At 43.8% G+C, this 15,880-nt stretch overlaps 2 protein-coding genes across 9 annotated transcripts in view; one reads left to right on the plus strand and one right to left on the minus strand.

Moving 5' to 3' along the window:
- The window catches only part of INIP (INTS3 and NABP interacting protein), a 68,530-nt gene extending 56,035 nt beyond the window's left edge, over positions 1–12,495 (plus strand). For 6 of the 8 annotated variants that reach the window (XM_085886301.1, XM_085886299.1, XM_085886296.1 and 3 more), the window contains exons 2-4: positions 3,682–3,711; positions 6,959–7,143; positions 9,949–12,495. In XM_085886301.1, coding sequence (XP_085742427.1) covers positions 3,696–3,711; positions 6,959–7,143; positions 9,949–10,044 — 297 coding nt within the window. In that variant the 5' untranslated portion in view covers positions 3,682–3,695 and the 3' untranslated portion in view covers positions 10,045–12,495. Of the gene's footprint in view, positions 1–3,681; positions 3,712–5,391; positions 5,957–6,958; positions 7,144–9,948 lie in introns of those variants that run through there. The other 2 variants (XM_085886294.1, XM_085886295.1) reach the window with 2 other exon arrangements.
- Positions 12,496–14,923: 2,428 nt separating this feature from the next.
- Positions 14,924–15,880, minus strand: part of TEPSIN (TEPSIN adaptor related protein complex 4 accessory protein) — a 69,815-nt gene continuing 68,858 nt past the window's right edge. Inside the window, exon 13 of the mRNA XM_085886292.1 lies at positions 14,924–15,058. Within this exon, the coding sequence (XP_085742418.1) occupies positions 15,053–15,058 (6 nt within the window). The 3' untranslated portion in view covers positions 14,924–15,052. The remainder of the gene's footprint in view (positions 15,059–15,880) is intronic.

The raw sequence follows: 15,880 nt of genomic DNA on the forward strand, positions 1-15,880 counted from the left end.
TATCGGCAACAACCCAAAAATCATAAATACCTTTCACCGAAAAATAACGTTGCATTTATACAGACATTTCAGGGGTATGTTCAGCAACATTAATCTTTATAAATTGCGTGTGACGGGTGGAAAAAATATTTGGCTCGGTAATTTAGAAAACACATTAATCCAGCGAACAGCTCGGAAATCAGATTTTATTACACAACTCGCTCAGGGTGATGGGGCATGAACCGCTCGCTCGGGGTGACGGGGCACGAACCGCTCGCTCGGGGTGACTCAGCACGAACCGCTCGCTCGGGGTGACTGGGCACGAACCGCTCGCTCGGGGTGACTGGGCACGAACCGCTCGCTCGGGGTGACTGGGCACGAACCGCTCGCTCGGGGTGACGGGGCACGAACCTCTCGCTGAGGGTGAGGGGGCACAAACCACTCGCTCTGAATGATATGGCATGGCAAAAGCATCTGCAGTGAGTGGACAATTCACTCAGAAAGATGTAGCGCAGGACTGCTATCGACTGTAAGGTGGCTTAAGCACTCATGCAAGCACTCCAATTAAATGGTTGATGAGGAACGGTTGGCCAGGCTGTCGCAGCATATCATATAGGATACCTTTAACTTTAAGGCTGTTCTTCACTGCTCACACAGCAGTTAATGAAATAAAATGAATTCGTTCAAATAATGATTTTACCCACAAAAGAGTTACAGGTTAATGCAGAACAACCCTGGAGACATCACAAAGTCCAATCGCCCGTGAAATAAATATTGCAGAAAATCCACCATTTTGCCTGTTCATCTGTGAACGCCTCATGTGGTACATCGGTTTGGGGTCCGCGCAAATGTTATAACTTTTTTTTTTAGTGCCCGTTTTTTTTTTACCAGATTTGCTTTGACTGCCTGTAGAGCACCTCGTGAAACCTCCGAAAATATAGACACAAATCTGGTAGATGCCATGGATAAGCAATCCCTCTGGGGGACAGGGCACGAGCTCCAGCAGTGAACTCATTAAATCATATCGCTCAATGAACCTAGTTAATTTTGGCACGTTCCTAAATTTTTTGTTCACTCGATGTAATTCTCCAAACAGTAAAAAAATATAAGTTTAATGTTTTGGAAATTTCACTTTTTGTTGTGTATCGATGGAGAAGGAGGGAACATAGCCTTGTCGCCTGTGATACAAATATTGCAGAAAATCCACCATTTTGCCTGCTCGTCTGTTCACGCATCACGTGATACATCAGTTCGGGGTACGCGCAAGCCTTATAACTATATTTTAAAACGTCTTTTTTTTTTTTACCAGATTTCCTTTGATTTTCTGTAGAGCACCTCGCAAAACCTCCGAAAATATAGACATAGATCTGGCAGACGCTATGGCTAAGCATTCCCTCTGGGGGACAGGGCGTGAGGTCGAGCAGTGAATGCATTAAATCATGTAGCTCAATGAAGCTGGTTAATTTTGGCACGTTTCTAATTTTTTGTTCACTCATTATTTTTGAGTTCACCCTAATTTTTTGTTCTCCAAACGGTAGAAAAAGATAAGTTTAATGCTTTGGAAATTACACATTTTCTTGTGTATGTATGGAGGAGGGAACATAGACTTGCTTGCTTCAAGTAAATAGGTATATCGACTGAGTTCTAAGACTCGTTCTTTAAATTATCAGATTTCACAACACATTTCGACACTTATTTAGTCCGGACGATATCCGATCCGAAAAAGCGAAATAACATTTCGATGATTTACTTTATTAGTCCGTGATGATAGATCGTGGAAAATCGTATCATATCGTGCATGAAATCGCTCCAAGCTCCTAATTTGAAAACTATCGTACTTACAAAAGCGATATATACAGCAATTTGTAGCTACAGCAATTTGTAGCTACGATGAACAGGTATTTTTGCGATAATATGAATGAGGAAAGTGGAAAAAAAAACATTATCGTTAAGAAATTGTTGCGGCCTGTTCCAAGTCAAGTCATGGTTGAACAGGCTAAAAAAAACACATGGTGGCTTCAGGCCCCAGCGAGGTTACCCAGGAAATGCCTTAAGATCCAGAGAGTGAGGTGGCCGATGATCGCCTGATGAAGTATATAATTAAATAAGGCTGTTGATTGTCTTCAAAAGGGGTATTTTAATAAACCCAAACATCCAATTTTCATTCATGCACTTCCTTGGAGTTTTTACCCCCTGCTGCGTGGCGGAAGGGGGATATTGTTGTCACCCGGGTCGTCCGTCCGTCCGTCAACATTTATAGCTGTGAGTGCGATAACTCATAAACTGTTTGCCATATCGATTGGAAATTTGGGTCACTCATGTACCACCTGAAAAGGAAGAACCGTATTGATTTTGGGCATGGCCGGATCCAAGATGGCCGACTGGGGCGGCCATCTTGAAAAAATGGTTTTGTAATAAATGGAAAAACGCTTATCTGATTTCAATTATTTTTCAATGGTGGGAGGATCCCCCATCTCTGATGGGTATATTCTTCGTATGCATGCAAAGTTTCAGGCTGAAAGGTTTTATGGTTTTGGAGTTATGGAGGACACACACACACACACACACACACACACACACACACACACACACACACACACACATTTATTTGGATATAGGTGCAATATCCCAATCATAGAAGTGGAAAGGAAAACTAGGGAAGAAGTGAAATGATACAAAAAAAATTTTTAACGAAGAAGAGGGTTAGTCAGTGAGTGTTGGGGGTAGTGGGGGTGGTTGGTGGGAAAACCTGGAAAAAGGTGCTTTCGGAGGGTGAATGAGGGGGTTAGAAAAGATCATGGATAAGGATAGGCGATGACCTGAGATGGTGCTGAACAGCTGTCTTGAAGGCCTGTAGGAAAGAAAGAGATTGAACATAGTGAGGAAGTTGGTTCTACAGATTGGGGGGGGGGAATGAATGAATGTGTAAAGGTGAGCCATGATTCTGGATATTGCAAAATTCACCAGAGTTAGGTTACTGGCAGACTGCATGTGTCCTACAGAAACCTGGGGGTTTGCGGAATACTACGTAAAGAGCAGAGGGCGCAAGATCAGAAAGGAGGCGAGAAAAGACCGAGATCAGCGACTTGTCTGTGATGGGAAAGTGAGAGGCCCATCGACTTGGCTTCATCACATGAGATTCCGATGTTCTTTAAGGCCTCGGTTTCCACAGCATCAAGCTGAACAAGATGTGAGCCACATGAGTCATCCCTGAGAGGAGAGCAATACTCCATCATGCTGTGGATAAAGACCTTGTAGGTGGATAGGAGTTCAAGTGTGTTTTTACAACAGAGTATGTCCAGTTGGTGGCAGGCTTTGGAGGCCAAATTCGAAATGTAGTTTGCTCAAGAAAGATCATGGCTGATAAGACCCAGGAGTTTGAATGACTGAACTTCCTCAAGAGGATTGTTAAGGAAGTTGTTTGGCAAAAGGAGGTGGGGTGGGGTGGGGGGGGAGATTTCCTGACCATCCTTTTTGAGAGATAAAGTGTGAGATTTGTTAAAATATGTCGAGGTAGAAATGCCCAATGGTGATTGCATGCATCGTTCCCACTGGTTGCATTCTACAGTGACGGAAACGAACTGTATAAGGTGAATACGGCCCAAAAGGAAAACTTGTAGCCATTTGAAACACTCCACCTCGTGCTCGTGCAAGACACGTGATAAATATAATTTTGATTTGAGCTTTATCTTTTTGTTCCAGGATCCTTTGTGAAGATGGCATCATCACAAGGTAAGTAATCATTTTACCTCTGGCAGCTTGTACATGTTGCTGCATTTAAGCCTGGGGAGTAACTGCTGAAATCTATCTGTTTGGGTTCTTCCTGACATCTTTGGTCTTTGTTCCTTCCACATTTATTTTGAATTTTTTTTTTTTCACTATTCACTTTATTGATTCTAATTCTTGCTTTTTCTTCCCTTTCATCTCTTTTACTCTCTATTCCTCTCTTTTGTTGTCTTTCTTTCTGAAAAGTGAATTCTTGCAGAAATTTTTCTGGAAGGCTCACTTGGCTGTGCCTGGATGGGTTTGAGGGTTGTGGAGTAGCGGCTGAAACCCGAATCCTATCCAGGTTCCTCTTGATGATTCCATCTTTGCTCTTGACTTCTTTGGGTTCCTTCTTGGTCTTGCGTTCCATTTTATTTCCCTGTTATCTATTTAGTGGCAATCCATGTATCAATTTAGAATATCTTTGTGTTATGCTTTTAAGATCCTCGTGGAGGACCTCTAAGTCTTACTCACGTTGTTGTTCTTCATCTTCTTCTTGTGGACTTTTTTGTTTCACAGCCTACAGTTTTCATCGAAACTTCCTCAAACTTGGCATGTATATGTAAAAATACCCTGCGCAGACAGTAAACATCTCCGATTTTGAAAATTCCTCCTAGAAAAAAGGTTATGACATCAAAATATCTCCGCTAATGGAAATTGCCGAAAAAATTATCTCTGAAACTAGGCAAGCTTTTTGAATTCTGTTTGCGGGAATCGAACAGGGCATTAGCAGAGATGAATTACCGTACATATGATACATCACTATGACGTCGTATCAATTCTTATGACGTCATTCCTATTTTTTGACATTTTTTGTTTCACAACCCAGAGTTTTCATCGGATCTTCGTGAAACTTGCCATGTATATGCAAAAAGCCCACGCGCAGGCAGTAACCATCTCCGATTTTGGAAATTCTTCCTAGAAAAAAGTTAACGTCATAATATCGCCGCTAATGGAAATCGCCTATACCATTATTTCTGAAACTAGGCAAGCTGTTTGAATTTTGTTTGTGGGAATCAAGCCGGGCGTTAGCACAGATAATTTATCGCAAACCTGATACATCACAATGACGTCATATTCCTTTTTATGACGTCATCATTAAGAAGACGAGGATCTTAGCTCATTTGAGCTTATGTTACACTGTACTGTGATAGTCATGATCAATGTGGACGAAAAACAAATTATTGCAGATGACACAAAGCTTGGAAGTAAGGTAGATCACAGAGAGGCTGGTGATGAGATTCAGAAAAGTCGAGATATTTTCGTAGGTTGGCAGATGTAGTTTAACAATAAGAAATGTAAGGTGCTGGGGATGGGTAGGAATAATGAAAATAGAGATTACATGATGCAAAGGGCATTCTTGGAGTGTGTCACATAGGACAACGATTTGGGGACTAGAGCAACATTCAAATTGCTTGAGTGTGGAAATGAGGTGGAGTAGGGGGTTTTCGCCAAGTGGATTTGGTTGTGGCGCTTTTACAACACAGCTAATTCTTTATCATCTCACCCGTTTTATTGGCAGTGCACTTCCAAATGGGGATGTTTCCATTGAGTGCTGGTGTCAGTTTGTTCTTGCTTTTGCCTCATTGCACATCTTGAACAAATTGAGGATATTATGCCCATCACAGGTATGGATGTATGGACAAGGACACTGATGGACAGAGAGGGAGAGAGATGGTTAGGCTCAGATGGTATAAGGTAGAAACAGGGGAGAAAAGGATAAGCATGCTAAAATTGCCACCTGTTATATTAAAATACAACACCAACAACAATTAGTTGTGCCCCTTTATAAACGCGGGCCCTTATGATCGGGTACCAAGATGCCCCGCTTTGATACAACCCCACGTTGATCAGACACGTGACCCATGACGTCTTCTTTATCTTTATAAAACTGAATTCAGAATGGATTTAAAAAAAAAAAAACCCAGATTCAAAATAATTATAAAACTATGTCTGCCATACCATGCAGATGATCAAGTTGAAATTTTAAACGTATATATTCCCCATGACTACCAGATCATACTTGTAAAGTTTCACATTGATTGATGAAGCGGTTCAAGAGAATTTTTTTTTTTTTAAGATTTTCGTTCAATCCAACATGGCTGCCAGACCATGTGACTGATGATTTTGTTTTTGTGAATACCCTGGTATCCCCAAGGCCGGAAGACCATGTTCATGAAGTTTCACATCGATCTAATAAGCCGTTCTGGAAGTGAGGTTTTTTTTTGTTTGTTTGTTTTTAATTCAACATGCCTGCCGAACCATGTGACTGATGAAGTCATAAGTTACTGTAAATTCTGTTGACCAAATTGTCTCAAGGTGTGACCCTCAAGAATTTCCATACTGATCGGATAGTAATCATTGTATGTGTCAAATTTTGGCCGGAGTACCACTCACCGATGACGTCATCGTGAATAACACATTCCCCACGGGGAGTACTTGAAATGTGCCAAGTTTCAATTTTTCCCAAGTGGTTTCGGAGAAAAAAAGAGGTCCAAAGTTTTTTTCCTTTTTCCAAGATGGCTGCCACATCACTTGACCTACGCGGTCATGAAAACAATTCTACACGAGTAGTCGCTCCGATGGTGAAAATTGTGTCATTTGGAAAAGCGGTAACAGGGCAAATGTATTTTTAAAAGGGAATAAACCAGGAAAATTTCCACCCTGACAGAATAATGATGGATAACGAGAATAATAAACAGAGGAAAATCAACAGGGAACAAGCCTGGAAGGTTTGGTACCCGAACTACCACAACCAACCAAATTAGTCCCACCTTGTGGGCTTGGCTGGGGAAGGTTTCGGCCAAACTTTTTCACTTATTGGCTAGCCAGGCCTGACATTCAATCGAAAGTGACAGGAAGATTTGTAACTTGTTCAGAGTGCTGGTGATAAAACTCACTGATTGATCTATCTAATGATGTGGGATCTTTAACATCCATCAACTGATAATAGATGGAACCCACCATAACATATATTCGAGGGACAGGGACAGACCTTGTGATGCAACACCATTCCTGTGAAGTACCAATGTGACAGTTTCTAGTCGGGGCTGAAAATCTGACCCAGATAAGACGGCTTGAAAGCAAGGCAAGTACACTACTTCTGGACGACCCTATTGGACTGAAATTAAAACGTTTGCACATTTTTACACGAATTCATCAACTCACGAACTAATCTACTGCTATTGTTGTTGATGTGGCGATCGACTTGCAGACCAGAGTAAAAACCGTGTTGCCATTCTGGCTGAGCTGAACAAGGAGAAGAAGAAGCTTTTGCAAACGCAGCCTGTGGTGACTTCGTCCCCAGGAGGCCTTACCGGAGTGCGAAGTGGATTCCGTGACCTGCGAGAGCAAGCAGAGCAACATCATGTGGTGCAGCAACAAAGGGCTGCACTACAGGTAGAGACAATGCGGAGGAATGGTGGTGGGGAGATGAGGATGTTTGTTTCCACCAGGGTAGGATGTCTCCATTTAAAGCCTTTTTCCAGATGTGTTCCACTAAAATTGTCATTTTGGGGATGGAACTTGTTGAACTCCATTTCCTCATTATTCTTTCTGAAACATGATTTTAAACGAATTGTGCATTTTGTTTAAACTTTTGTGCTACCCCTCGCGCTGAAAAATTGCTTATGTCCGATATTCTTTCTCCTCCTTTGAATGAAGGTTTCTCTCAATAGCACTGTTGCAAGACTTTGACAAATTTATCAATATCTGTGCCATTGTATCATGCAACAAATTGCAGTGCAGTAATGCCCTGGTTTACATCGGGGATGCATTCGTGACAGAGCAGTCCGAAGTGAAGGCCCGCTGGGACAGTTGCTTTGAGCGGTTGTACCAGGCTGATCCACGAGCTGTCGAGTTGGATGTCAGGGTTGTAACAATCCCCATTGCTGACCCTCCAATCAACTGTAGTCCACCTTCACTTGTGGAAATACAGGCTGTGGTAAACCCGTTGAAATGGGGTAAAGCTCCAGGGATCTGTGGCATCCATGTTGAACTTCTCAAGGCTGGTGGAAATGCTGCACTCATGTCGTTACATCCAGTTCTGTGCTATGCCTGGAACACAGGTATCATCTCAACTGACTGGAAGAGGGGCCTTGTTGTCCCTCTCTGGAAAGGGAAGGGTGATCGCCAAGACTGCAACAACCACCGAGGGGTGATGCTGCTCTCAGTGCCGGGCAAGGTCTTTGCTCGGATAATTCTTGATAGGATTCGCCACCATCTGCTTGAGCATCAGCGTCCAGAGCAGTCAGGCTTTACACCAAAGAGGTCAACGATTGACCGTATCCTTGTTCTTCGGGTCCTCACCGAACGCAGACGAGAGTTTCGGCAGGGGCTGCTTGCAGCCTATGTTGATCTCTGTAAAGCGTTTCATCCAGTGAATCGGGATGCCCTCTGGAGGATTCTTGGTCTTTGTGGGGTGCCACCAAACTGATCAATCTGATATCTGAACTATACTCTAGTACTGAGAGTACTGTAATTCCATCTCCAACTTATTTCCAGTTGTTACTGGACTTTGTCAGGGGTGTGTACTGGCCCCCAATCTTTTCAGCACTTGTATGAACTGGATTCTGGGGAGGATGTCGGAGAGATCAAGTTGCAGTGCATCGTTTGGGAATGTCAAGATCTCTGACATTGATTTTGCAGATGATGCAGTCATCTTTGCGGAGATTCTGGATATCCTTTTGGGGGCCCTCGAGGTGCTGAATGAGGTGTCGGAGTCACTGGGATTATGGGTTCCCTGGGTAAAAACTAAGATCCAGGCTTTCAATGACATCTTGGATACTGCTATTCTATCTGTACCTGTTTGTGGTGAGGATGTTGAGATCACGGAGAGATTCACTTCCCTTGGCAGTGATAGTCATGTTTCTGCTGGTTGTGAGTCAGAGGTCAATAGATGTCTGGGTCGGGCCTGGGGAGTCATGGATTCACTGGATCATGGGGTGCTGTCGGTACCTGTGCATGAGGATGAAAGTCCGAGTCTTCAGGTCCTTGGTGCTTCCAGTCTTGCTCTATGAATGCGAGACTTGGACTCTGACTAGGGATCTGAGATGGAGACTTAATTCCTTTGGTACCAGGTCTCTTTGGAGAATCCTTGGCTTTTGCTGGACGGACTTTGTGTCCATCGAGCGGTTGCTGAGACTCAAATGAGATTTGTTACCTGCATAGTCCGTGAGTATCATCTGCGGCTGTATGGACATGTGGCTCGTTTTCCTGATGCTAATCCTGCTCACCACATTCTCTCAGCGAGGGAGCCTCGTGAGTGGAGGAGGCCAATGGGCCGACCACGTGTGTCGTGCTTGCAGTAGGTTGATCAGCATCTCAAGGAGATGGCGATGGGCCAGGAATCTCCCTGGGGGATGGCCAGACGGAGGTCAATGGAGTACCGGCGGAAAGTGGACACAGCGACGTGCTGCTCCAGCACATGCTCCCATACCTGACCCTAACCTGATGCATTCCTGAAAAGTGTGACGAAAATGGAAGCAATTTTTCTCCTTAGAATTATCATAACAAGCAGGGGATGCATTCCTCGCGTCACCACTTGACATATTTTATTTCCTTTTTTATGCCTCTGCCGACTTCGTCGCAGGAGGCATTATGTTTTCAGGTTATCCGTCCGTCTATCCATGCGTCCGTTACTCTGTGATAAGTTTTCATTATTACGATAAGTTAACAGCTGAAGGGATCGAAGTCAAACTTGGTCCAAGTATGTGTAATGATGCAAAGATTAACTGATTAGATGATGGGGTCAAGAGGTCAAAAGTCCCTTGGGGTACATATTCGATGACCACACTAACTTGTGAAACCAGTGATGTAATTTTGACCGAACTTGGTATCAGTTTTTATTTTGATGCAAAGATTAACTGACTAGATTTCGGTGTCAACAGGTCAGAGGTCATGTCAGGTAAAAATGTGATACTTGAGAACAGCTGAAGGGATTTATATCTAACTTGGGGCATGGATGTGTAATGATGTGGGCGGAGGCATATCGATCCACGTCGTGACGTCGAAGAGCACCGTTCTGGTTTAAAAAAAAAAAAAAAAAATTCTCTGTCTTATTGTGCCTTCCTCAATCTATTCAAAGCTTTTATAATCTGGACCATTTATGGGTCAAAGTTTCATCACGACTTTGCCGTTAAATTGAGTGATTTGTGAAACTTATCATAAAGAAATAATGTTTCTTTCTTTCTTTCCTCCATTCAGCATGCCCACTTGCACTCCTTTGGCTACTTCATCACGCAAGACTCTGCTTTTGGAAACCTCATCCTGCCTGTGCTGCCCCGTCTTGAGCCAGAGTGATCACAATCCCTGAAAAGCGTGCTCGGGTTGGGACTTTAGCATATCACTTCATTTTGCACTTGTGGATATAGAGAAAGTAAAATGAACAAGCTCTTCAAAATGCATTGTGATCGAGTGATGAGGTCACTGGACAAGCATCTCAAAAGTTTTGGGCACATGTTGACCTGAACGTAGCAATGTGAAGGATTTTAAACAGCATTATTCTTTACAAGGAAATCCAACATAGGTGGAGGCCATTCAGCCCGTCATGCCTGCTCGAACACCACACCAACCCATCTACACAAGATCCAAGGAAGAAAATGCAAAAAAAGGTTTTTAATTAATGAAATTAAAAATAAATAAAAATCCCCCCTTTTCTTCTCCTCAGGGAGGGGGCATGGGCTTGGTTAAAAACACACATCAGCCACATAACACCCCCCCCCGCCCCTTGACAAGACCCCCACCAACAGCACTCCGTACACAATCACCCATCAATGCTCAAACTACCTACAAGTCTTATCAACATCCCTCCATACCCCTCTATCTCCATAACTTCCAGGTACCTATCTGATTCTAATTTAAACTTATCTACTTTTTCTGCTGCCACAGCCTTTCCAGGGAGACCATTCCATGCATTAACTACTCTCTGAGTGAAAGACCCCTGCCTTGCCACCGTCTTAACTCTCCTCTTCTTCACTCTCAAGCTATGGCCCCTGGTCTTATCACTGTCCACTCTGTTGAATAATTCATCTGCACTTATTTTATCTCTACCTTTCATGATCTTAAACATCTTTATCATATCTCCTCCCAACCGCCTCCTTTCTAGTGCATAAAGCCCTGTCTCCTTCAGCCGCTCCTCATAACTGAGTCTAGCTAGGCCCGGAATCAATCTAGTAGCTCTGCGCTGCACGCTCTCCATGGCATCTATGTCCTTCCTGAATTGTGGTGACCTGGTTAGTCTCAGAATCCCAATATTAGAAAGGAAATGGCTATCAATAAAATCCCAGCTGCTTTATTAGTTACTTTCAGCGAGGGTTAATCTTATCTGCCAGCTCCACTTGGTTTGGGTTGCACATGATGTCGGTCCACATTTCCGGGTCGACTCAAAATGCCTTCAGGGAAATTTGGGCACTTAAAAGGCAGTGATGCCTGAAATAAACCCGAGCTGTTTACTCCAACACAGGAACAGACAAACACTCGAACACTGCCTCTTTCAGAGATGGATTTGAACCTCCATCCTCTGGGATACCATTCGTGCCATCACCATGTTGAGGAAGAAAATGAAGCACGCAGTTGTGTTCCAACACTTGTGATTTATGTTCGTCTACGGCTCTGCATATTCTGCTTTCCTTTTGGGCTGCAGCACATCACTGCTGGTTGTCTCATTTGCTGTGGGCGTAGCGATGCCGCTGATGCAGTTCCCCCTGTTTGAGCGTTTGATCTATTCAGCCAACCAACAGGGGTAATCCATAATCTATCCTCAGGTTAGAGCAGGACACAAATTTCTTCATGGTGCTGGCAATAGCTCACCGACTCTTCATGAATGGCACCGTGGGATCTTTAACATACACCAATGAATGCCGGTAGACAGGACACCCAGTTTAACGTCCATCCAAAGGACAGCATTTGCATTTATAAATCACCCTGCCTGTGAAACACCAGGATAACAGTTTATAGCCGTGCGAGATTCAAACCCGGGGTAGACGACTCAGTCGAGTATGATACCTCGAGGCTATCCTACCTTGCATTTGCTGAACACATGTTAGCATCATGGTCAGTCAGGAACAAGCATTCAAACAAAAGTACCGAACATTCCTTTAGTTATGCCAGTTGTTGGCTTAATGGTTCGGGTGATGGGCTTGGGGTCCTAGATCCTGAGTTCAAATCCCCCTCGGCTGGGGTTGACTCTGCCTGTCATCCTTCCGAGGTCGGCAAAATGAGCGCCAGCTTGCTGGTATACTGTGTCGGAGTGGCGACCTGTCCAGGATTGTGCCCAATAGCTAAGGAGACTGCTAAGGCAGCACCAACGCTCTGCACAGAGTATGGTCCTGATGGATGGATGGATTTCTTTAGTTTGTAGCAGTGACTTTATAAAATATTAAAACTTTTTTTAAATTTTGGTCATTTATACAAAAAGCATCGATGTGTTGAGCCTTCAGCAATTTGTTCACAGGTCACAGTGCAACGATACTGCAACAAGTCCATCTTCTCTCCATTTTGTGGATTGGAACCTGCTCTGAGTTTTTCCAAGTTTTGGAAGTTTCTGTTTCTTCATCTTCCAAGCACTTTGGAAATCATTTTTGCCAATTTCCGGTGGAGCCAGTCACCACCATCTTGTATCTTTTTATCATTTCACCTTTTTGGTTGCCTTCCCAATCTGCATGCTTTTGAATGAAGTCACTGGTGAGTTGATTGTTTATTTTTTGTTGTACAGTACTTGAAATATCAATAAATTATGTTTGTATTGTGGAATTTTTTTTAGGGGTGTTTTTTTTTCGGGCTCGAAATCTTGTCAGATAGCTGTCGTACAAATCACACACACACACACACACACACACACACACACACACACACACACACACACACACACACACACACACACACACACACACACACACACACACACACACACACACACACACACACACACCGGCAACATAGGATGATGCTAGACGAACACAGCCAGTGACTTTGGGGGGAGTAAGAGTTTACCAGGGAATTCTTGGTACCAGTGAGGACATTTTGAGAGGACATTTTTCTCAGCCAGACAATTGAGAAATCTCATCCCCTCTGCCCCTCACCGATGGAATGCCAACCAACAGGGTTTTATCCATGCTCTGTCCTCTAAATGCTGAGTGTCACATGAGGAAGTAGCACGTACCACTTCTAAAGTCTGATACAACTCGTCCAGGGTCAGAATTGAGCCACTAACCTCCCAGTTTCAGAGTGGGCACTAACAATAACGTCACTGAATATATCTATAATGGAGAAAGTGTTTGTATGTCTGCTCTTCACCCTGTGGTTGGACAGCTGGCCTGATGCCACTCACAATTGCAACCTGAAAAAAATCGTACGTCTGCCATTTTGGTGCTATGGTAAGCCAAAGGCATCTTCTGAAGTGTCATATTTACCATTGCCATGCCCTCCGTACAAGTTTTCCATTTTCTTCAGTGTAAAATAACCAAAGCGACTTCATCAAATATCAAAAAAGGACCAACTATCGAAAGGCTCATGGGCCTTGTGAAAGCGCCAGTACAAACAGGATTCAGGCCTTCTGGTGTCAGCCGATGGGCCAGTGCAATTGGAATTATCTGAGCTGTAAAACCATGATGTGTATATACATATATATTACACACATGGAGAAGGCATGTTTTTTCTTCATATACATAACCCGGGTGATTTATATTTTCGGGAGCGATCGAGGCAGCGGTCTGTTCCCTATACACCGCCCAAATAAAAGGACACGTCAGAAATACGTGTTGCATGCTTGGAACAAGATCACCCATCGGGTGGTACTCTGTTACTATGGCCAATGATGTGGTGTTTGATCTATTCAGCAAGTTTAAGCATGTGATCAGGCTTCTATCTTTTTTTTTAACACAGAAGTCAAGGCCGATTGAGTAGCTAATCCATCCATCCATCCATTGGTACCATACTCTGTGTAGAGCGTTGGTGCTGCTGAAGCAGTCTCCTTGGCTATTGGGCACAATCCTGGACGGGTCGCCACTCCGACACAGGATACCAGCAAGCTGGCACTCATTTTGCCGACCTCTGAAGGATGACAGGCAGAGTCAACCCCACCTGGTATTAATTCAACAGCCGAGGGGGATTTGAACTCAGGATTCCAAGCCCACCACCCTAACCATTAAGCCAACACCAGGCAAACAGTGGTGACCCTTAACCGTTAACCCATCGAGTTACTTGCTGCATGTGATCAGTATCTTCATTTCGGAATTTTAATAAATCTACAACAACTAATCGACAGTGTAAAAGAACAGGCAGACAAATATGCAGACGTCACAAAGGTGTCCTGTAGTGGCAGGAATGAAGAGGGAGAGAAAAGAAGAGCATGAGACAATATATGCAGGGAGTCTGGTGTGCAGAGGAGAGTCAAAGGACAGCGTGTTATTATTCACCTGAGAATTTTGGAGGAAACCACCAGGTGTTTCTGAAAGGATGTGACCCCCGGGGAGGGGGTGGGCTGCTGTGAATGTATGGAGCTAAGAGAGTGCATGGAAAAGCGAAGCCAAAACTGAGGTGATAAAAAACTGAAAATCCACAAACTCACCTGCACTGCGAGAAGAAAAAAACCTTCACACCTGTGTTCTGTTTCCCAAATGCCAAGAACATGAAAATTTTTTAGACTGACCTCATCAAGGGAAACAAGAGGAAGTAAAGCTTCTACACTGGCCCAGAGTGTGGAGACATGGTACTTCAGATGAAAGTCTTGCATACACCAGGATGAGTGCTGCATAGCTCAGAATGGACTTATGCCAAATATGGTCCACCCAATACGGGTTGTGATAATGAAGAGCTCCAGGAACTGGACAAATTATAAGTAAACTGGGGGGGGGGGGGGGGGGTTCTGATGCAATTCGCATAGACTCGTTGAGCGAAACGTCCATTTTAGATGTGTGTGTAGTTTTCCCCCAAACGACTGAGCAGTATTCAGCAGGAGCATAAGCAAGGGCTCGCGCAGAGGTGCGTAAAACATGGGGAGATGCAACCCATTCTGTACCTGCCAGCCGTCGTATAAGAACATTTCTGGAGTTGACTTTTTTGCTGAGCTTAGGTGCGGCTTGAAGGTGAAGCTCCTGTCAAGGCATGCTCCGAGGTAGGTGAGACTGGCCTCAAACTTTATCAGTTCATCACTTGCAGATATGGTAGGTTTGTGCTTGGCATCATGATTTTGTAAGAGAAAAACAGAACTCACCTTCTTGCCAATGCTGAGCTTCAGGCACCAGGTTTCAAGGTAGTTCATCATTGCTTGCATGTCGTTAGTAAATTCTCGACGGGCTTGGAAGAAGAGTCAGAGCTGCCAAGGCGATATCAGCGTACATGTAGTGATTCACATTTGTATGCGGGATATCATGAGCGTACACATAGTAGAGAGTCGGCACTAGCACAGACCCTTGGGCAACCATTTTTCAAACAGTATGGTCTGCTGATCTGCCCATCAGCATTTTTCAAAACAAATGAGCGACTATATTAGAAGTTCCATGATGAAATCAAACATCACACGATCCGGTAAGACACAGCAGTTTGTAGTGGAGGCATTTATGCCAAACGGTAACATACACTGTGCTAAGGTCAAGGAAGTCAGCTCCGACTATTTGTTTGTCATCAAAGGTGCATTCAATATCCTGCGTTAGCAGTGCCACTCGATCAGCAGTTAAACGTGGCTTACGAAACCCAGCTTGTTTATGTGGGAATTTCTCATCAACTATGTCATCGGTTTGTTCTAAGATAAGCCTTTCCAAAAGTTTAAATGTTGTACTTTGCAGCAAAATAGGTCTGTACGCTTTTGGGTCGTCCAGCCGCTTACCTGGTATCAGGAAAGCAATAACAGTGGCCCTACACCGGGTTTTTGGAATGTGATTTGTTGTCAAAAAGAACAAGAAAAACTTACTTAGCCAAGTGAGCAATGAAGGACCACAGTGTTGGAAAATACTGATTGTGCACACCATCAGGGCCGGGTGCTTCATCGAGTTTAAGTTGACCATTTCTTCGTTGGTAAAAGAATGTCACATGGCCATCAACAGATGGTTTGTGAAATTTCTCAGGGAAAGAGCATACATTGGGCCTTCTTATCAGAGAGAGAGAGAGAGAGAGAGAGAGAGTAGTTGCCATTGTTCAC

Source organism: Eptatretus burgeri, chromosome 6 (assembly GCF_056783735.1).
Source record: "Eptatretus burgeri isolate ZD-2024b chromosome 6, Ebu_testis_v1, whole genome shotgun sequence".
Taxonomy (NCBI): Eukaryota; Metazoa; Chordata; class Myxini; order Myxiniformes; family Myxinidae; genus Eptatretus; species Eptatretus burgeri.